General features: G+C 43.6%; 2 protein-coding genes across 4 annotated transcripts in view; both read left to right on the top strand.

Annotated features, from left to right (window-relative positions):
* The window catches only part of LOC110496680 (trichorhinophalangeal syndrome I), a 227635-nt gene extending 204015 nt beyond the window's left edge, over positions 1-23620 (top strand). For all 3 annotated transcript variants that reach the window (XM_036953490.1, XM_036953491.1, XM_036953489.1), the window contains exon 7: positions 21231-23620. In XM_036953490.1, coding sequence (XP_036809385.1) covers positions 21231-22973 — 1743 coding nt within the window. In that variant the 3' untranslated portion in view covers positions 22974-23620. The remainder of the gene's footprint in view (positions 1-21230) is intronic.
* LOC118941203 lies at positions 14019-16174 on the top strand. The gene is made up of 2 exons (XM_036953493.1): positions 14019-15146; positions 15263-16174. The coding sequence occupies exons 1-2, from the start codon at positions 14351-14353 to the stop codon at positions 15583-15585; spliced, it is 1119 nt and encodes a 372-aa protein (XP_036809388.1). The 5' UTR covers positions 14019-14350; the 3' UTR covers positions 15586-16174.
* Positions 23621-23830: the final 210 nt, after the last annotated feature.

Here is a 23830-nt window from a genome sequence, read left to right as displayed (position 1 = left end):
ATGCTGCCTGTAATCCATGGTTTCTGGTTGGGTTATGTACGTACGGTCACTGTGGGGATGACGTCGTTGAATCACTTATTGATGAAGCCGGTGTCTGAGGTGGTATACTCCTCAATGCCATTGGATGAATCCCGGAACATATTCCAGTCTGTGATAGCAAAACCGTCCTACAGCATAGCATCCACATCTGACCACTTCCGTATTGAGCGAGTCACTGGTACTTCCTGCTTTAGTTTCTGCTTGTAAACAGAAAACAGTTTTTTTCCCCTCTGGTTGCACGTGATATGCTGGTAGAATTTAGGTAAAACAGATTTAAGTTTGCCTGCATTAAAGTACCCGGCCACTAGGAGCGCCACTTCCGGATGAGCATTTTCTTGTTTGCTTATGGCCTTATAGAGGTTGTTGAGTGCGGTCTTAGTGCCAGCATCGGTTTGTGGTGGTAAATAGACGGCTACAAAAAATATAGATGAAATCTCTCTTGACAAATAGACACACACCTCCAACACTCTTACCGGACGTAGCTGTTCTGTCCTACCGAGGCATAGAAAACCCAGCCAATTGTATATTATCCGCATTGTCATTCAGCCACGACTCTGTGAAATGTAAGATATTACAGTTTTTAATGTTCCGTAGGTAGGATAGTCTCTAATGGAGTGCATTCAGTTTATTCTCCAATGATTGCACGTTGGCCAATAGATCAGATGGTAGGTGGGTCAACCACTCACTGACAAATTCTTACTAGGCACCCTGATCTGTTCCCCCTGTATTCCTTCTTTTCTTCATGCGAATGACGGGGATTTTGAACTTGTCTGGGAGCAAAATTATCTCCTTCCTGTCAGACTCATTAAAGAAAAAATCTTTGTCCTGTTCGAGGTGAGTAATCGCTGTTCTGATATCCATAAGCTCTATTCGGTCATAAGAGACGGTAGCATCAACTTTATGTATAAAATAAGTTACAAACAATTCGAAAAAAACTCACAAAATAGCTGGTTAGGAGCCCGTAGAACGGCAGCCATCCTCTCCGGCGCCATTCCTTCATAAGTGTTAGCAGAACACTGTAGCTGTTCCACCCTGTCCACCCCACTTCCTCCCTGGGTGATTGGCGCGCCTCTCAGGGCCTGGGGGAGGATGAGATAAGTGGGTGCGCTGTGCCCTCTAACCCCTAAAAGCTGAAACCCCCATAAAGTTCACACATGTTCCTCTCACAGATATGCAGGCTTACCCATCATATGTCTATCAGTGAAGGCTCCTCAGAGGAGGACCATTCTACACAGTGATATCTTTTTTTTATATATATATATATAGTGAAACAAAAAAAAAAGATTTTTTTTTAGATAAACCTATACTAAATATATTAAATTATTAAATAAATAAATGACTAAATCAAACTGTTTTGCGATGAAGGTCTACAGTAGCCTCAACAGCACTCTGTAGGGTAGCACCATGGTTTAGCTGGAGGAGAGCTGATTTCCGTCCTCCTCTGAGTACATTGACTTCAATACAAAACCTAGGAGGCTCATGGTTCTCGCCCCCTTCCATAGACATACACAGTAATCAGAGCTTTTGCAGCATGAACTGACATGTTGTCCAATCAAAGGGTCAGAGAATGAATCTAATACTATTTTCTGTGAGTTAGTATCTTCCTAATTCTGCTCTGCATGCATTATTTGGTGTTTTACGCTGTACACGGGGGATGTTTTTTGTAGAATAACTTTTTGGGTGTTTGTCCCATTTTATGAATTCTTGGTTGGTGAGCGGACCCCAGATATTACAACCACGAAGGGCAATGGGTTCTATAACTGATTCTTGTGTTTTTAGCCAGATCCTATTTGGGATGTTGAATTTATGTTCCTTTTGATGGTGTAGAAGATCCTTATTGCCTTGTCTCTCAGATCCTTCACAGCTTTGTGGAAGTTACATGTGGAGCTGATGTTTAGGCCGAGGTATGTATAGTTTTCTGTGTGCTCTAGGGCAGCGGTGTGTCGATGGAATTTGTGGTCCTGGCAACTGGACCTTTTTTAGAACCCCATTATTTTGGTCTTACTGAGATTTACTGTCAGGGCCCAGGTCTGGCAGAATCGGTGCAGAAGATCTAGGTGCTGCTGTAGGCCCTCCTTGGTTAGTGACAGAAGCACCAGATCATCAGCAAACAGTAGACATTTGACTACAGATTCTAGTAGGGTGGGGCCGGGTGCTGAAGACTTTTCTAGCACCCGCTCCAATTCGTTGATATATATGTTGAAGAGGGTGGGGCTTAAGCTGCATCCCTGTCTCACCCCATGGCACTGTGGGAAGAAATGTGTGTTTTTTTGGCAATTTTAACCGCACACTTGTTGTTTGTGTACATGGATTTTATAATGTTGTATGTTTTACCCCCAACACCACTTTCCATCAATTTGTATAGCAGACCCTCATGCCAAATTGAGTCGAAGGCTTTTTTGAAATCAACAAAGCATGAGAAGACTTTGCCTTTGTTTGGCTTTGTTTGGTGGTCAATTAGGGTGTGCAGGGTGAATACATGGTAAGTTGTACGGTAATTTGGTAAAAAGCCAATTTGACATTTGCTTAGTACATTGTTTTCATTGAGGAAATGAGTCTGCTGTTAATGATAATGCAGAAGATTTTCCCAAGGTTACTGTTGACGCATATCCCACGGTAGTTATTGGGGTCAAATTTTTCTCAACTTTTGTGGATTGGGGTGATCAGTCCTTGGTTCCAAATATTGGGGAAGATGCCAGAGCTAAGTATGATGTTAAAGAGTTTTAGTATAGCCAATTGGAATTTGTTGTCTGTATATTTCATCATTTCATTAAGGATACCATCAACACCACATGCCTTTTTGGGTTGGAGGGTTTATATTTTGTCCTGTAGCTCATTCAAGGTAATTGGAGAATCCAGTGGGTTCTGGTAGTCTTTAATAGTTGATTCTAAGATTCGTAATTGATTATGTATATGTTTTTGCTCCTTATTCTTTGTTATCGAGCCAAAAAGACTAGAGAAGTGGTTTACCCATACATCTCCATTTTGGATAGATAATTATTTGTGTTGTTGTTTGTTTAGTGTTTTCCAATTTCCCAGAAGTGGTTAGAGTCTATGGATTCTTCAATTACATTGAGCTGATTTCTGATGTGCTGTTTCTTCTTTTTCCGTAGTGTATTTCTGTATTGTTTTAGTGATTCACCATAGTGAAGGCGTTGACTCAGGTTTTCCGGGTCTCTATGTTTTTGGTTGGACAGGTTTCTCAATTTTTTTCTTATATTTTTGCATTCTTCATCAAAGCATTTGTCATTGTTGTTAATTGAGAGGTCAAATATACTGTTAAGATTTTCTACTGACAAGTTTACACCTTGACTATTACAGTGGAACGTTTTACATAGGAAATTGTCTGAAAGGGATTGAATTTGTTGTTGCCTAATTGTTTTTTGGTAGGTTTCCAAACTGCATTCCTTCCATCTATAGCATTTCTTAATGTTACTCAGTTCCTTTGGCTTTGATACCTCATGATTGAGTATTGCTCTGTTCAAGTAGACTATGATTTTGTTGTGGTCTGATAGGGGTGTCAGTGGGCTCTCTCTCTCTCTCTGTCTCTCTCTCTCGTTCTCTCGCTGTCTGTCTGTCTCTCTCTCTCTCTCTCTCTCTCTCTCTCTCTCTCTCTCTCTCTCTCCCCCTTCGTTCACTCATTCCCTCAGTCAAAGGCTGTGACCTCGCTCGCTCACTCTCTCCTCTCTCGCTCTATCTCTAGCTCTCTATCTATCTCTCTCTCTCTCTCTCTCTCTCTCTCACTCTCCTAATCCGTTCTCACATTCCCTCATTCAAAGGCTGTGACCTCACCTTGTGGTGACACTGATGCAGAAAGAGGCATCATGGGAATGTAACATGGGAACGTAAGGATCATAATGATGTACAGTAGATATGCCTCTATCCATTTGGGGTTGTGCTCAGTAGAATTTGTCATTAAAATGGGAGTTTGATTTTAGTAAAATGATGGAAAATCCTTTTTTTTGGACTTGAAAGTGAGGATAAAATGGCTCAATATTTTAGATTGAATGTGTAGTTTGTTTCTCTCTACCGAAGAGGAGATGTCCATTGTGTTACGGACTTCATCATGTTATTCCGGAATAAGTCAATGTACTCAATCATTGAAGGACTTTACAACTGGTCCTCTCTATACTTCTTTTAGAGTTCATTTTTGGTTTTGAATACACAAGCTGTAGATTTTTTATTAAACCACCATGGGCTGGAACTTTCCAAGACGTACTTCTCAATGCTCTTTGAAATTAAATAGTGTCTGGGCAAACATATGGGTAAGCAAATGTGACATCATGTGAGGATTTACCCCTCGGAAACAAGAAGGCCTTTGTCTGCGCACTTCACTCATTTTGATGTTTAATCTCAGTAATTCAGTTATGACTAGGGTAGAGTCCACAGAGTCCGCCAGTCCTTTTAAGCCCAGTGTGCAGTGTTCTAGGCTGTGTTGCCTGGCCTGAAGGCGACTGGACCGACTGCCTGGGTGGCGGGTGGATCTATACAGGAGGCTCCCTGAGTCGGTGTGGTCGACTGGGCCAGAGAGAGAGGGACAAGCTTCAGAGAGCCCTTTCACTGGCCAGGCCACATGGTGGTCTAAACCAGCTCCAGACCAGCAAACCAGGCCTACCACAGTCAAAGAGATGGAGAGATAGAGAGAAAATAGACAGAGGGAGAGAGACGGAGGTTGAAAGAGAGAGACATGCTCCAGAGAGCCCTTTCACTGGCCAGGCTACCTGGTGGTCTAAACCAGCTCCAGACCAGCAGACTAGGCCTACCATAGTCAAAGAGAGAAAGAGAGAGAGAAATAGACAGAGAGAGATATATGGAAATAATTCATTTAAAAAACAGAGCAAACTAGAATGCTATTTGGCCCAAAACAGAGAGTACACAGTGACAGAATACCTGACCACTGTGAATGACTCAAATTTAAGGAAAGCTTTACCTATATACAGACTCAGTGAGCAGTGCCTTGCTATTGAGAAAGGCCGCCGAAGGCAGACCTGGTTCTCAAGAGAAGACAGGCTATGTGCACACTGCCCACAAAATGAGGTGGATACTGAGCTGCACTTCCTAACCAAATGTATGACCATATTAGAGACACATATTTCCCTCAGATTACACAGATCCACAAAGAATTTGAAAAAAAAAACCCAATTTTGATAAACTCCCATATCTACTGGGTGAAATACCATTGATTGAAAAACTTTACATGCCATAATTTTCTTATAACTGAGACAGATTAGTACTAGATCTTTATTTGATCACTATTTCCTTTCTGACAATTGTATTACACTACAAACTTGTAGTGTATTTGAGTTTTAAAAAGGCTTCTAAAGTCTGTAATTTCCACTTTGAGATTTCAGACTTGATTTGTCCCCCCTACAAAAATGTCCATTAATTATAATCCACATAAAAAATTATACTTCAGTTCCTACTGGATTATTTTCCTGCTGTAGCAAACTGGCTCACATTAAGATCTGATATCTGTCATATACTGTATTATGTTTGTGCACCAGGAGAATTTCTTATTTTTATGATTCACTATTAAGTTGGTTTTACAGCAATCCACCATTAGACATGTTGGAAATAACTGTGGTTGACGCCGATCTATCTCAGACTGCATCCCCAATGGCACCCTATTCCCTATATATATCCCTATATAGGGAATGGGGTGGGGAATATATATATCCCTATATCTCCATTGGAGATACAACTCAGTGATACTCTGCTCATCTGTGACTCTGGTCTCTGGTCTCCTCTTAACATGCATGTCTTCTAGTTATGTGTTGCTGGTTGTTACGTCTCCTAGCTAAACTCAGCAAAAAAAGAAACATCGGTTTCCCATGCTTGTTCAATGAACCATAAACAATTAATGAACATGCACCTGTGGAACGATTGTTAAGACACTAACAGCTTACAGAAGGTAGGCAATTAAGGTCACAGTTATGAAAACTTAGGACACTAAAGGGGCCTTTCCACTGACTCTGAAAAACACACAAAAAAAATGCCCAGGGTCCCTGCTCATCTGTGTGAACGTGCCTTAGGCATGCTGCAAGGAGGCATGAGGGCTGCACATGTGGCCAGGGCAATAAATTGCAATGTCCGTACTGTGTGTCGTCTAAAACAGCGCTACAGGGAAACAGGGCAGACAGCTGGTCGTCCTCGCAGTGACAGACCACGTGTAACAACACCTGCACAGGATTAGTACAACCGAACATTACACCTGCGGGACAGGTACAGGATGGCAACAACAACTGCCCAAGATACACCAGGAATGCACAATTGGGATCAATTTGCGGGATCAATTTGGACGTGAAGGGTCCGCATTGTCTGGGGCAGTGTGTCACAGCATCATCGGTCTGAGCTTGTTGTCATTGCAGGCAATCTCAACACTGCGCGTTACAGGGAAGACATCCTCCTCCCTCATGTGGTACCCTTCCTGCAGGCTCATCCTGACATGACCCTCCAGCAAGACAATGCCACCAGCCATACTGCTTGTTCTGTGCATGATTTCCTGCAAGACAGTAATGTCAGTGTTCTGCCATGGCCAGGATCTCCATTCCATTGAGCACGTCTGGGACCTGTTGGATCGGGGGGTGAGGGCTAGGGCCATTCCCCCCAGAAATGTCCGGGAACTTGCAGGTGCCTTGGTGGAAGAGTCGGGTAACATCTCACAGCAAGAACTGGCAAATCTGGTGCAGTTCATGAGGAGGAGATGCCCTGCAGTACTTAATGCAGCTGTTGGCCATACCAGATACTGACTGTTACTTTGGATTTTGACCCCCCCCCCTTTGTTCAGGGACACATTATTAAATTTCTGTTAGTCACATGTCTGTGGAACTTGTTCAGTTTATGTCTCAGTTGTTGAATCTTGTTATGTTCATACACATATTTACACATGTTAAGTTTGCTGAAAATAAACACAGTTGACAGTGACAGGACGTTTCTTTTTTTGCTTAGTTTAGTTGTTGTTGAGGAGATATAGTCTGCAGTCATTTATTTATCAATTTGGGTTGTATAACTGATACATGGTCCACTAGCCACCAATGAATGACTTGAGAGAGGAGAGGATTCTATTAAATGACTTGGGGAGGATTTTATTAAATGACTTGGGGAGGATTTTATTAAATGACTTGGGGAGGATTCTAATAAATGACTTGGAGAGGATTCTATTAAATGACTTGGGGAGGATTCTAATAAATGACTTGGAGAGGATTCTAATAAATAACTTGGAGAGGATTCTAATAAATGACTTGGGGAGGATTTTATTAAATGACTTGGGGAGGATTTTATTAAATGACTTGGGGAGGATTCTAATAAATGACTTGGAGAGGATTCTATTAAATGACTTGGGGAGGATTTTAATAAATGACTTGGAAAGGATTCTAATAAATGACTTGGAAAGGATTCTAATAAATGACTTGGAGAGGATTCTAATAAATGACTTGGAGAGGATTCTAATAAATGACTAGGATTCTAATAAATATCTTGGAGAGGATTCTTATAAATGACTTGGGGAGGATTCTAATAAATGACTTGGAGAGGATTCTAATAAATGACTTGGAGAGGATTCTAATAAATGACTTGGAGAGGATTCTAATAAATGACTTGGAGAGGATTCTAATAAATGACTTGGAGAGGATTCTAATAATTGACTTGGAGAGGATTCTAATAAATTACTTGGAGAGGATTCTAATAAATGACTTGGGGAGGATTCTAATAAATGACTTGGAGAGGATTCTAATAAATGACTTGGAGAGGATTCTAATAAATGACTTGGGGAGGATTCTAATAAATGACTTGGAGAGGATTCTAATAAATGACTTGGAGAGGATTCTAATAAATGACTTGGGGAGGATTCTAATAAATGACTTGGAGAGGATTCTAATAAATGACTTGGAGAGGATTCTAATAAATTACTTTGGAGAGGATTCTAATAAATTACTAGGATTCTAATAAATATCTTGGAGAGGATTCTTATAAATGACTTGGAGAGGATTCTAATAAATGACTTGGAGAGGATTCTAATAAATTACTTTGGAGAGGATTCTAATAAATTACTAGGATTCTAATACATATCTTGGAGAGGATTCTTATAAATGACTTGGAGAGGATTCTGATAAATGAGAGTTTCCCATCATTTTGCACAACACTCACTCTGAGTCCAGATTGTCTGTTGTCCTGAGTTTCTTTGTTCCTCCGCTCCTCTCAGTGGGGGGCTGAGTTATGGTATCTTGTTCGTTCCATCCTCACCGGAAACGACCCCGATGTTGCAGCAGAATACTCTTGGAAAAAAAGGGTTCCAAAATGTTTTTTTCGGCTGTCCCCATAGGAGAACCGTTTTTGGTCCACGGTAGAACCCTTTTGGGTTACATGTAGAACCCTCTGTGTAAGAGTGTATAGAGGGCATCGTTTAACAGAACGTTACATCGCTTGTTTTTTAGAAGGTCTGCAATCAATCAGAGATGATGACGTTTTCATCTGCAGGCATGTTCATCTACCCGGCCAATCCCTGTCTTTCACATCTTGGCAGTGGATGTTCCAGTAGTATTTATATAGTTTTGAATAAAACATTTATATGCTGTACAGAAATCATTTCATAATAGCAGCTCATAAACTGGTGCTGTAGTGGGCCTGTAATTTATGTCTGGACTCTTAGAACATAATAGCACCTGACAGGCAGTGAGGAGCGTAGGACCTACTGTATGTGTGAGTTCCTCAACTACTTTGTTCTGTCTGAACAGTCTGTCTCTGTCTTTACAGATGTAAAAACTCAACGAGGTAGCAGCATTACTTTGTTTAGTCTGAAGAGTCTCTGTTTACAGTTGCCAAAGTGCACTCCTCCGTCCATCACGCTGACAGAAAACAATGAATGGCATACTCCTAAAGGTCTCCTGAACCGTTCTGAAAAGTTCTGCTGCTGACAACGGAGACACACAGTACCTTATTATCTACGTAGTGCACTACTGTTGACCAAAGCCTTATGAGGCTCTCTATGTGCCCTGGTCAACAGTAGGGCACTATATAAGGAATAGGGTGCCATTTGGGACACAGTCAATGATGAAAGCACTAGCTTTGTGAGGAGTGAGGCAACATAGACGGCATTCATATCACAATGAGAAAGGTAGCTACATTAAAGGTTAATCACTTATCCACTTATGGAGCCTGGAAATACCAAAGCTTTTGTATTGTGTAGGCCTTTGTGTATGGTAGATGATGCCAGTGAGAGATCTCTAATGCATGACACACAGGCTCTGGTTCACAACAGCAGGGGACCACCGACCTAACGGTCTAGACAGACACAACGGCAGTATGGAAGTAGATGCATGATGCATCACGTGAGCAGGTGAATAGGTTGAAGGGTTGTTTTAGACGGAACATCCTGTAAGAGAGATAATTATGAGCTATCGTAGGAAGTCAAATAAAAGGTCAAGAAGGTGGCAGAATGAAGATGACCTTTCTTCTGTCTGCGTCTTCCACCCACCTTCCTTTGTCTATGGCATTACACTGTCAATCTGTTGTCTAACTGTTGGCTAAACATGTCATGAACTTTTACTAGACTTGGATCTCTCTGCAGAAAAATGAGAGAGAGCGAGAGAGACCTGGGACCTGCTAGTAAACCCTAAAAATACAGAAAAGTCTGATTTTCCAGAGAAGGTCCAGATCTCAGGGAATTAGACCAAAGTTCTCAATTGGTACAAAATATATAGAGTACTCCAAACACTACAATTACTTAGGTTTAAGCTCTGGATGCCTTAATGAGGCAGTGAATGATCTGCGAGAGATATTACAGGGCATTCTACGCCATTAAAAACTAATTGAAGTTGAAATACCTACATTGCTGCCTGAGGGACAGTGATTGATAAACCAACCAACCTGCAAATGTCCTCTATGCCATTGTTATTGTTATTGTTCATTGTGTGGTTATTTTCACCCTTGATTATTGTTGTTGCTGTTGTCACGTTGACAATATTGATTATTATTATTTCAATGATGTTAATATTGTATATCTCCAAAGCTTTTGCAATATATAAATATTTCCATTGTGCCCTCATTCAATTCAATTGAATTGCGAGGGAGAGACACATAGAGAGACGAATTGAGACAAAGACACAGAGAGAGAGAGAGAGACAGACATACACACACAGAGACACAGACAAACAAAGAGACAGAGAGAGAGAGAGAGAGAGACACAGAGAGACGAATTGAGACAGACACAGAGAGAGACAGACACAGAAAGAGAGAGAGAGAGAGACAGAGAGAGAAACATGGAGAAATTAATTGAGAGAGAGAGACAGAGAGAGAGAGACAGAGAGAGGGAGAGAGACAGAGAGACACATAGAGAGACGAATTGAGACAAAGACACAGAGACAGTGGGACACAGAGAAATAGAGAGAAAGGGAGAGAGAGAGAGAGAGAGAGAGAGAGAGAGAGAGAGAAAGAGAGAGACAGAGAGAGAAAGAGAGAGACACAGAGAGACAGAGACAGACACAGAGAGAGAGAGAAAGAGACACAGAGAGAGAGAGACAGAGACACACAGAGAGACAGACAGAGAGAGAGAGACACAGAGACAGAGAGAGTGAGAAAGAGACAGAAAGAGAGAGACAGCGAGAAACAGAGAGAGAGAAACAGAGAGAGAGAGACAGAGAGATAGAGACAGAGAGAGAGAGACAGACACAGAGAGAGAGAGAAAGAGACACAGAAACAGAGAGAGCGATAAAGAGACACAGAAAGAGAGAGAGCGAGAAAGAGACACAGAGAGACACACAGAGAGAGAAAGAGACAGAGAGACAGATTTGAAAAGTCTATTCTTTTGGAATGTCTGGCTGTAATGTTTACTGTACATTTTATTGTTCATTTCACTTTTGTTTATTATCTACTTCACCTGCTTTGGCAATGTAAACATATGTTTCCCATGACAATAAAGCCCTTAAATTTAATTGAATTGAGAGAAAGTCAGAGACAGAGAGAAGGGAGGACAAAGAGCGTCCATGGCTGTGTGGGTTCAGAATGTTCCGGTCAGTAGAGGGCAGTCTTTCTTTCTTCTGGTCTGAATCATCTTCTGCTTCTCCTCTCCTCCTGCTCCAGACAGACAGCCTTGACAGCTGGCTGAGAGAGAAAGAAAGTTAGAGAGAGAGAGACGGAGGTAGTGAGAGAGAGAGAGAGACAGAGGTAGAGACAGAGACAGAGAGAGAGAGCGACGGTGATGGTCCGGACCTAAACCACCCAAAAACAACACTAGACACTATGGTTGTTCTCTATGTTACAGAGGGCTGGTAGTCCCATCCACCAAACTACCAGGTGTGAAACCGGGAAGAAACTCAGGGGGTATGCTAATTTGGTACAGAGCAGACCTAACTGACTCTATTAAATGAGTCAAAACAGGATCATTTTACATCTGGATAGAAATGAATAAGAAAATGATTCTCAACAGAGAAAAATGTCCTCATGTATCCCCTCAATAGAATGCCCATACTTTAACGATGACAACTTCTCCATCCTAGAGGGGAGATCAACCATTTACAGGCCCAAGGACATGTACTAATCTGTGGTGACCTAAATGCCAGAACTGAACAAGAACCTGACACCCTCAGCACACAGGGGGGCAAACACCTACTTGGAGGTGACAGCATTCCCTCCCCCATATGCCCCCCTAGATACAACTACGACAACATAACCAACAAAAAAATGGGTCACAACTTCTGCAGCTCTGTCAGACGCTGGGTATGTACCTTGTCAATGGTAGACTTCGATGGTAGTACGGTAGATGCACCTGTAGCTCATCTCTTGGTAGTAGTACTGTAGACTACTTTATCACTGACCTCAACCCAGAATCTCTTAGAGCGTTCACAGTCAGACCACTGACAACATCACACTCTACGTCAACAGAACTATGCTCAATCATGAGTAGGGATGGGTGCCAAAACCCGGTATTAAACGGGCCCCGAGGCTAAATTATGAAAGACCGTAGTATTGATAAGATCTTATGTTATCGGTTCTGAAGAAATTAAGATTTCCTATTTATTATTGCTACAATAATTGCTACAATTGCTACAATTATTGCTAAACGTTATCTTGCACATTTTATCTCACCAACCGTTTCTAATTTGCAATATGATTAAGACATTCGTCTATAATGCGTTGTCACTACTCCCAATCCAGAAGAGAGATCTCTCTCTCACGCGGAGCCTGTGTCTCTCACACGCTACAGCGCACGCACACACACACACACACACACACACACACACACACACACACACACACACACACGAAAGACCCTGCTCTTAATTAGTGACATTGGAGGAGAGAACTAAATGTTCAAAAGTGTGGTTACACTTCACCAGAGTCGATGCTGCCAATGCTCGTTACCACAAGTGCAACAAGACTTTTTCTTATAAGGGTGGAAAACACGAGCAATCTGTCCAAACATCTATGGAAAGTGCATCATGTACTGGCTCGTAGTTCATCCCTCGTTGTCTGATCTCCTGTAAGGGTTGTCGTCGGGAGAAAGAGAAGACCAAGGTGCAGCGTGGTAAGTATTCATTGTAATTTAATAAAGAATGAATTCTGAACCAAAAACATTACACGACAAACGAACAGTCCTGAACGGTGCAACAAAACACAGAACAGAAAATAAACACCCACAACCAAAATGGGGAAAACAGGCTACCTAAGTATGATAGGCCCAACACATAGAAATATAACAACCTAGAAAAACAAACATAGACTGCCCACCCCAACTCACGCCCTGACCATACTAAAACAAAGATAAAACAAAGGAACTAAGGTCAGAACGTGACATCTCCGTTAGGTATGTATGCTAGCAGCCTAGAGCCCACACACAGAGTTAACTAGATTATGTGAACATGGGTTCCTGATCAAAAGGAACCATTAGCCAGCTGATTCAATCACCCTTTTTTGTTAAAGTTGCATTTACAATGAACCAATCCACTCCTCCCTCTAATACCGCTGGTCCAAGCCAAAGACCAGGCCACAGCCCCTTCACGCTGGTAGCTAGTGGGAGGATGACTGAGGAGAGGGGGAATGAGTGCCACCTAGCCGTCTCCAAATTCATAGTGAAAGGCCTACACCCCTTTGCAACAGTGGAGTCCAAGGGCTTTGGGTAACAGTCTGTCAATATGTATTGAGTTGTATTCATGTTTAGGATATAGTGGTATAAAAGGGTTGTATGTTAGTCCCATCACTCCACAACACATAACAACACAAACATTCAATAATGATAATGATAATTCAACACATGAAAACTATATAGTTTTTTACTGTAGGGAGATGAGCAAGGCACTCAACCCCAAATATACCCCTCCCTCCAGGAGTTACTTCCTACCTGGTATGGTGCAGAAAAGATCAATGTGATCACTGAGCTGAAGGAGGTGCCAAAGCTGGCCATCTCATCAGATGGGTGGACCAGCCTCTGTTAAGACCACTATCTCACTGTTACAGTGCCCTACACAAGCCAGGGCAGTGTTAAACAGAAGGTCCTCCACACCAGGGCAGTGTTAAACAGAAGGTCCTCCACACCAGGGCAGTGTAAAACAGAAGGTCATCCACACCAGGACAGTGTTAAACAGAAGGTCCTCCACACCAGGGCAGTGTACAACAGAGGGTCATCCACACCAGGGCAGTGTTAAACAGAAGATCCTCCACACCAGGACAGTGTAAAACAGAAGGTCATCCACACCAGGACAGTGTTAAACAGAAGGTCATCCACACCAGGACAGTGTAAAACAGAAGGTCCTCCACACCAGGGCAGTCATCCACACCAGGACAGTGTTAAACAGAAGGTCCTCCACACCAGGACAGTGTACAACAGAAGGTCATCCACACCAGGACAGTGTTAAACAGAAGGTCATCCACACCAGGACAGTGTTAAACAGAAGGTCCTCCACACCAGGGCAGTGTAGAACAGAAGGTCCTCCACACCAGGGCAGTGTAGAACAGAAGATCATCCACACCAGGGCAGTCATCCACACCAAGGCAGTGTAAAACAGAAGATCCTCCACACCAGGGCAGTCATCCACACCAGGACAGTGTAAAACAGAAGGTCATCCACACCAGGGCAGTGTACAAATCGCAAACTGGTAGTGGCAGAGGAGCTCTCAGACATTCTTGATGAGTTTGAGAGAGAGCCAAGCAAGATTGTAGCTGTGACTGTTGATAATGCTGTTAATATGGATGTTGCCATCAAGAGGCTACACATCCTAAAAATAGGATGCTTTGCACACACACACTGAATCTGGCAGCTCGGAAAATCTACTAAATGACTTCCATTGATAAATGGGCAGCCTGAATCAGAGCAGTGGTCATGTGGTTCAAGAGATCCTCCATGTCCAGCCCCAATCAGAGCAGTGGTCATGTGGTTCAAGAGATCCTCCATGTCCAGCCCCAATCAGAGCAGTGGTCATGTGGTTCAAGAGATCCTCCATGTCCAGCCCCAATCAGAGCAGTGGTCGTGTGGTTCAGGAGATCCTCCATGTCCAGCCCCAATCAGAGCAGTGGTCGTGTGGTTCAAGAGATCCTCGATGTCCAGCCCCAATCAGAGCAGTGGTCATGTGGTACAAGAGATCCTCGATGTCCAGCCCCAATCAGAGCAGTGGTCATGTGGTACAAGAGATCCTCGATGTCCAGCCCCAATCAGAGCAGTGGTCATGTGGTACAAGAGATCCTCGATGTCCAGCCCCAATCAGAGCAGTGGTCATGTGGTACAAGAGATCCTCGATGTCCAGCCCCAATCAGAGCAGTGGTCATGTGGTACAAGAGATCCTCGATGTCCAGCCCCAATCAGAGCAGTGGTCATGTGGTTCAAGAGATCCTCCATGTCCAGCCCCAATCAGAGCAGTGGTCGTGTGGTTCAAGAGATCCTCCATGTCCAGCCCCAATCAGAGCAGTGGTCGTGTGGTTCAAGAGATCCTTGATGTCCTGCCCCAATCAGAGCAGTGGTCGTGTGGTTCAGGAGATCCTCCATGTCCAGCCCCAATCAGAGCAGTGGTCGTGTGGTTCAAGAGATCCTCGATGTCCTGCCCCAATCAGAGCAGTGGTCGTGTGGTTCAAGAGATCCTCGATTTCCAAAACAGTCTTGAAGGAAAAGCAGCAGCTCTTTGGTAAGAAGCCAGTTCAATCTATTAAAGTATTATTTTGAAATTCTGACATTTAACAATTTAATTTGATATTCAAGTGTGCGGTAATTAAATATAAAAAATAAAAAAAATTGTTTCAGGCCTTCTGCAACACTCACTCATCCTTGATGTGATGATGCAATGGACCCCAGATTTAAAAGTGAGGCCGGTGAGTGACGCCTCCTGGGACAGGCTGAGGAAGGCAACTGTTGAGGCCAATGTGACCGGAACAACACCAGGGCTGTCAGAGGAGCCGGAGCAGACAGACACAGAGCACCAGCAACAGGAGGAGTCTGAAGGAGACGGAGAGGAAATGGAGGAGACAGAACAAAACAAGGAGTGCCTTGGAGGAGCTGTTCTCAGAGGAGGACAGGGAGTTGAGGTTGACGATCCAACAGGACACCTCGTCCCTCACCCTCAGTGAGCGTGTTGACCTAGAGGTGGAGCTCTACAAAGGCCTGCCTCCCATCCCCATGGCTGAAGATCCTGTGATGTAGTGGTGGGAGAAGAGAGCTACTCTGCCCCTCACAAACATTGCAACAAGCAAACCTCTGTGCTCAAGCCTCTTCCACACCTAGCGAGAGGGTATTTTTGACTGCAGGGAACACAATAAGCCAGGAGAGGTCCCGACTTCTGCCAGATACGGAAAATATGTTGATCTTTCTCCAGAAGAACTGCTAAGAACTGTTAGTCCTTCTGCAGCCTACCTGCAGGCCCCACCCATGTTGTTCTCTACAACTGTATTTTATTTAGCAGGAAAGTATTGTTTATTTCATTTGTTTTACATTTCCATCATCACAACATTAGAGTCTAAAATAGTGATTTGATCAAAATATTGCTGTTTATTTTGCTGTAAATAATTGTTTGTTTTATTTGTTTTACATTTCAGAAAATAAAGCAACGTCAATTCTGTTCTTAATTTGTTTAGTTTCTTTCTCGTAAAAAAAATTACTAAAATAACTGAGAAGAATACCGTTAAAGTGTCTCGTTCTTGTGTGTTTTCCTTGTTTTAGTGTTGGTCAGGACGTGAGCTGGGTGGGCATTCTATGTTGTGTGTCTGGTTTGTCTATTTCTATGTTTGGCCTGATATGGTTCTCAATCAGAGTCAGGTGTTAGTCATTGTCTCTGATTGGGAACCATATTTAGGTAGCCTGTTTGGTGTTGGGTTTTGTGGGTGGTTGTCTCCTGTGTCAGTGTTTGTAAAACTCTAAACAAACAACAACATGAAGAGTTATCTATCCAAAACAGATGTATGGATAAACCACTTTTCCAATCTTTTTGTCTCTATAACAAAGAACAAACAGCAGAAACATATACATGATCAAATACAAATCTTAGAATCAACTATTAGAGACTGCCAGAACCCACGGCATTATCCAATTACATTGAATAAACTACAGGACAAAATACAAATTCTAAAACCCCAAAAGGCCTGTGGGGTTGATGGTATCCTAAATTTACTGATAAAATATTCAGACCACCAATTCCAAATGGCTATACTCTTTAACATCATCCTCAGCTCTGGCATATTCCCCAATATTTGGAATCAAGGACTGATCACCCCAATCCACAAAAGTGGAGACAAATTTGACCCCAATAACTACCGTGGGATATGGGTCAACAGCAACCTTGGGAAAATCCTGCCTTATCATTAACAGCAGATTCGTACATTTCATCAGTGAAAACAATGTACTGAGCAAATGTCAAATTTGATTTTTACCAAATTACCGTATGACAGACCACGTATTCACCCTGCACACCCTAATTGACAAACAAACAAACCAAAACAAAGGCAAAGTCTTCTCATGCTTTGTTGATTTCAAAAAACCTTTTGATTCAATTTGGCATGACGGTCTGCTATACAAATTGATGGAAATTGGTGATTGTGAAAAAAATTTCAACATTATAAAATCCATGTACACAAACAGCAAGCATGTGGTTAAAATTGGCAAAAAACACACATTACTTTCCACAGGGCCGGGGGTGAGACAGGGATGCAGCTTAATCCCCACCCTCTTCAACATATATATCAATGAATTGGCGAGGGCACCAGAACAGTCTGCAGCACCCGGCCTCAACCTACTAGAATCCGAAGTCAAATTGCTGATGATATGGTTCTTCTGTCCACAATCAAGGAGGGCCTACAGCAGCACCTAGATCTTCTGCACAGATTCTGACAGACCTGGGCCCTGACAGACCTGGGCCCTGACAGTAAATCTCAGTAAGACAAAAATAATGGGGTTTCAAAAAAGGTCCAGTCGCCATGACCACAAATACAATTTCCATCTAGACACCATTGTCCTAGAGCACACAAAAAACTATACATACCTTGGCCTAAACATCAGCACCACAGGTAACTTCCACAAAGCTGTGAACGATCTGAGAGACAAGGCAAGAAATGCCTTCTATGCCATCAAAAGGAACATAAAAAAACATACCAATTAGGATCTGGCTAAAAATACTTGAATCAGTTATAGAACCCATTGCCTATTATCGAATTCACAAAATGGGACAAACACCAAATTGAGACTCTGCATGCAGAATTCTGCTAAAATATCCTCAGTGTACAATGTAAAACACGAAATAATGCATGCAGGGCATAATTAGGCCGATACCCGCTAATTATCCAAATCCAGAAAAGAGTGGTTAAATTCTACAACCACCTAAAAGGAAGTGATTCCCAAACCTTCCCTAACAAAGCCATCACCTACAGAGAGATGAACCTGGAGAAGAGTCCCAACTAAATCATGAGAAAACAACAAGATAATTACTTGACACATTGAAAAGAATTTACAGAAAAACTGAGCAAAGTAGAATGCTTTTTGCACCTAAACAGAGAGTAGACAGTGGCAGAATACCTGACCACTGTGACTGATCCAAAATGAAGGACATTTTTGACTATGTACAGACTCAGTGAGCATAGCCTTGCTATTGAGAAAGGCCGCCGTAGGCAGACTTGGCTCTCAAGAGAAGACAGGCTACGTGCACACTGCCCACAAAATGAGATGGTAACTGAGCCGCATTTCCTAACCTCCTACCAAATATATGACCAAATTAGAGACACATATGTCCCTCAGATTACACAGAACCACAAAGAATTCAAAAACAAATCCACTTGTGATAAACTCCCATATCTACTGGGTGATCAGTGTTCAATCATCGCAGCAACATGTGAGACCTGTTGTCACAAGAACAAACACCATTGTAAATACAACCTTTTCATAAAGAAACTGATAAAACACACAGGTGCTAAAACAAGGTGACTTACAAAGATGAGAACCAAGAGAGGGAGTGCAGTGATGTATTATCCACAACTAAAGAATCATTGTGGAATCTGAAAAGACTCATATCCCCAAAGCATGATGGTGTACTTACTACGTGCACATGCTAAAAGAAAGGAACGAGGTGGGTAGCTAATTAAGTGTGTCATTGTACCAAAGTATTTATAAACAAAAATCAGATCTCTTAAACGTTTCATTCATTTCTGTTCTATTATCTTTACAATAGGCCATAATTGATTTTGGCCCAATAGGCCTGGCATTTCCAACATTCAAGGAACTTTCTGATTTGATTGGGTTATTTTGCCTTAAAAACTTTAGGCCTATCTATTGAAAAATGTAAAAACAACTCTGCATCTCTGCGCCGCCTGGCACGAGTGGCCTAAAGGGTGTTTAGCATCCCCAGTGCCTCTGCAAGTGTGGAGAGGATATTCCCCGCTGCTGGCCGGCTCTCCAGATACCATCACATGAGCCTGAAGCCACAGACTGGACAAACTCGTGTTTCTAAAAATGTTTTTAAAGATAGACTGAGCCTAATAAGATGTTTTTTATTTCATTTGTATTTTATTCTAAGTTGACGAAGTCACAGCCTGTATGCACAATTTATAGACTATAATGATTTAATACAAAGAAATGTTGTTTAAATGCTGAGGGCCTAATGTCCCTGACTGCCTACCATCCTAGGGTGTCACACTCACAGTGTATTTCTTTGTAGGCTATAGCCTTGAAATAATTGAAATCATATAGCCTTCTTAGACTCTGTCTGTCTCCTGACCTATTTCAAGTGTTTATATGCTGTTTAATATGACATGTAGCCTATTTAAAATGGTGAGCTTCTTACATTAAATGTTCATGTTTATTCAAAAACTTTTCATTCAAATCATATGATTTGGTTTCACGAAATGGTAGATCCATCACAACAATAGATGGGTTGTTGGTTAAATTGTGATTTTAATGAATGGAGCCAATTTGGAGCTACAGTTTTTTCTCCCTGTGAGTGAGTAGTGGGTTTTAGCAGAGCGGTTGAAAAGGACATGGAGCAATGAGCGGGATTTCCAACCTCTCAACTCCGCTCACATACTCTGCTCCGTGTTTCTGAATAAATAACCGTACTGTATGTAACTAGGGAGGGATAATACTAGGCTTCCCTTTTTCCTGTCTTCCTAACTGTGGATTATTTCATTTATTTTTTTACCCCCCCCATTTTGGGGGTTGAAATGATTGGTTTCCTTTCCCCAGGAACATGACAACAGATTGTCCATCACAAAGACAAGCTGAGAGGCAGCGGTATGGTGTGTATGGTGTGGGATTGATTCCTCAGGGACATTTCACACCTTCAGTCTGCAATGCGGCCAATCTGATCCCTTTAATTCATATTCTCTTCTGGTCATTTCTTCATATGCAGTATGTGTAGGGAGCAGAGCAATGGAAATGTCCTCACCTCCATTTAAAATGCTCTCTCTCTCTCTCTCTCTCTCTCTCTCTCTCTCTCTCTCTCTCTCTCTCTCTCTCTCTCTCTCTCTCTCTCTCTCTCTCTCTCTCTCTCTCTCTCTCTCTCTCTCTCTCTCTCTCTCTCTCTCTCTCTCTCTCTCTCTCTCTCTCTCTCTCTCTCTCTCGTGTGCCCATTAGTTTGGGCTCGCAGTGATTTCTGGGAGATTTCCATGGAAAGTGAGGAAACGTTGGTATGAAAACATGTCTGTCGGCATTGCCATGTGATATGTCACCTGAGAGAAGTTGGTGGTAAATGCCAAACCCTACCTGTGGCAAGAAGGAGAGAAAAATAAATAGAACAGGAAAAGGAATTGGAAGGAAAGGCCTAGGTGATAAATGAGGGCAAGAATGTTCATTTTTGTCTTCCATTTCAAATATGCCCTAAAGGCAGACAGACTTCCTCCTCCAGACGAGACTGGATGTTTCTGTATTTTTCAAGTCAATGCTTGGGGCATGTCATATCACACACAAACACAGAAATGACGAAGAAATTATGACCCTAAGCTGGCCACACCAAAAAAATATATTGTTTAATGATTTCTGTATTTCCCTGGTGGCTAAACAGATATAAGTGGCTAGTTAATGAGTGGATTCTGTAGGCCACATCTACTATTCTGTGGATCTTGTAATAAAATAAAAATTCCCATTTAAACAGTTGCGTGCCATCTGCAGTACAGCAACACTCCTGCAGTATTTACAGTAGGCCTTAGCCCCTTATTGGGCTGTAATAAACAACGTGCACTGCCCTAGGGCAAGGCTTGTCTGTGTGTCAGCACTAGACGGAGGCCAGGTGCTTGTGTCTCCTGTCTGTCCAGCTGTGACAGGGTGGTGGCCGGAGAGCAGAGGGTGTAGGGGGGGGGGGGGGGGTTACGGGAGGGGGGGCAGTGGAGGACAGAAGAGCTGTAACTGTCAGGATTAAGCTACACTGACTACAGCCTTACTCGCGGAGTCCCCTTTTGATATTGCAGTCATTCTGGGATCATTTTAGGGCTTGATTCAATCCATATCGCAGAAGATCCGCAGTATAGCATGATTGAAATTTAAAGGGAATTTTTCCAAATGAACCGACATATGCAGTGTTTACAGTGAATGCGGTCTCTGTGGACGCGGAAACATTGCCTTTAAAGTTTCAATCACACTATAGCGACGATATGGATTGAATCAAGCCCTTAGTGTTGTGACATGCTCTGGTAATATTCTTACTATGAAATTCCTATTATTAAGGACATATTTATGTAAATGTTTTTATGCATATCTTGATACATACATAAATAAAATATCTATCTTTGTCTCTCACCAGACTCCCCGGCCGCTGAACATCATCAAGCAGAACAACGGCGAGCAGATCATCCGCCGGCGCACGCGGAAGCGCCTCAACCCCGACCCTCCGCCCTCCGAACCTGTGGGCTCCAAGCAGCGGAGGGTCAGCAGCGAGGAACGCCTCAACCCCGACCCTCTGCCCTCCGAACCTGTGGGCTCCAAGCAGCAGAGGGTCAGCAGCGAGGAGCGCCTCAATGGCAGTCCCCTGGAGCGCCGGCCAGGAGAGGATGGGCCAGGCTCGGAAGGAATGCCCGTCCCTCGTAAAGGGGAGCCTCAGAATTCCCTGGGCCAGTACGAGGCCTGCGGGTCCTCTGGGTTCAAGGGTCACCCCAGCCCCCGCTCCACCCACTCCTTCCTAGTTAGCCAAACCCTGGAGATCCACAAGCGAATGCCTCCTTTGCACATACACAACAAGAACCCTGCAGAGGGAGGGGCGGAGGGGAACGGGGTGGGCTCGGCTGGGGTCCATCACACGGGCTTGGAGGGGAAGGGTAGTTTGTCCTCCGAGAGAGGTAGCCCCATCGAGAAGTACATGCGTCCCTCCAAACAGGCCAGCTACTCGCCACCGGGCAGCCCCATCGAGAAGTACCAGTACCCGTTCTTCAGCCTGCCCTTCATCCACAATGACCTGCAGAGCGAGTCCGACTGGATGCGCTTCTGGACTAAGTACAAGATGTCTGTTCCGGGCAACCCACAGTACCTAGGCCACATGCCTGGTCTGCCCAACCCTTGCCAAAGCTTTGTGCCTTACCACACCTTTAGCTTGCCCTCACACTTCCCTCTCCCGCCCTCCGCCGGCCCCGAAAGCGACATCCCTCTCGACCTGGCCATCAAACATTCCAAACCGTCCGCCAACGGCTCCACCGCCTCTGCCTTTACCGTCAAGGAGAGGAGTAACGGCGCCTTGCCCACGGTCACGGCGGGGAAGGAGGATGAGAAGCATAGAGAGCAGGAGGAGAGAAGAGAGGAGAAAGTAGACGAGGGGGCATCCCCCCAGCCTTTTCCTCCCCCAGACGTTGCAGCCAAGCCAGAGAGGGTGGACGAGGGCACTCAGGATGAGCTGACCAGTAAGGAGAGGGTGGACGAGGGCACTCAGGATGAGCTGACCAGTAAGGAGAGGGTGGACCAGGGCACTCAGGATGATCTGACCAGTAAGGAGAGGGTGGACGAGGGCACTCAGGATGATCTGACCTGTAAGGAGAGGGTGGACCAGGGCACTCAGGACGAGCTGACCAGTAAGGAGAGGGTGGACGAGGGCACTCAGGATGAGCTGACCAGTAAGGAGAGGGTGGACCAGGGCACTCAGGATGAGCTGATCAGTAAGGAGAGGGTGGACCAGGGCACTCAGGATGAGCTGACCAGTAAGGAGAGGGTGGACCAGGGCACTCAGGACGAGCTGACCAGTAAGGAGAGGGTGGACCAGGGCACTCAGGATGAGCTGACCAGTAAGTGCATCCACTGTGGCATCCTCTTCCTGGATGAGGTTATGCACGCCCTGCACATGAGCTGCCATGCTGACGGAGGGCCCTTCCAGTGCAGCATCTGCCTGCATGCCTGTGCAGACAAGTACGACTTCACCACACACATACAGAGAGGGCTTCACCTGCCAACCGTTGAGGCTGAGGCCAATGCTGAGGCCGATGCTGAGGCCGATGCTGAGGCCGATGCTGAGGCTGATGCTGAGGCCGATGCTGAGGCTGATGCTCCAAAGGATTGTGTGTGATTTTGGTGCATTACAGACTTGGACTTTTAACACAGGCATAGCAGTATGAAAAAGAACAAAATAAACGGACAAAAGCGTACTGTAATGATTGAATGAGAAGAAGACTTCTTGCTCAACGTGCCATGATAGCTTCTGTAGGGAACTCATATCATCTAAACATTTATATTGGACTTAATACAGAACAAACGATTGGCTGTTTCCTTTTTCTTCTTTTGTAAAGGAAAACGCTTTTGAAGAAAGTGGTACTACAAATAGACGCTTATTTTTAGTTTTTTTTTTTTTGCTATTGTTTATTTTTTTATTCGGAAGTGTTACTTTGACAAGGCAGTTCAGCAAACAACAAGGTACATCTGCACGGGCTGAATGTTCTCTTACCTGGTTGGTTCAATGTTCCACATGGAATGAGGAAGTGTGAATTGATATGTAAAATGGGGAGATGGGGAAACATCAGTCGTCTGTCATAATCTCCTTCACAGTGGATGGGCAGAGCGATGACTAGTGATTGGACCGTCCTCAAATAAACGTCCTCAGGGAACGTGGCTGAGTCAAACAACATATCCTACGGGGCTTTCAGTTGCAACAGTCTCCACTTAACATCCAACTAAGTGTCTATGTTTTAATGCATTTTAGTTATGGATACTGTTTGTTCTGAGGGGGGGGGGGGGGGGGGGGGGGGGTTGGGGAGGGGGGGGGGGGGACTAATGTCACAGAACTTCCTCTAGACATTTTAAGCTGCTGCCTTAGTTGCTAGGATACAAACCGTATATCACTAAAAGACATTTGGGAAGGAAGAAAAATGCAAAAAGCAATATTTTTTTCTAAGTTGTTAATATGAAAAATTCATAATATCAGTGCCT

Source organism: Oncorhynchus mykiss, chromosome 18 (assembly GCF_013265735.2).
Source record: "Oncorhynchus mykiss isolate Arlee chromosome 18, USDA_OmykA_1.1, whole genome shotgun sequence".
Classification (NCBI taxonomy): domain Eukaryota; kingdom Metazoa; phylum Chordata; class Actinopteri; order Salmoniformes; family Salmonidae; genus Oncorhynchus; species Oncorhynchus mykiss.
The sequence above is the reverse complement of the archived record's forward strand: the minus strand, read 5'-3'. Positions and strand labels throughout refer to the sequence as shown.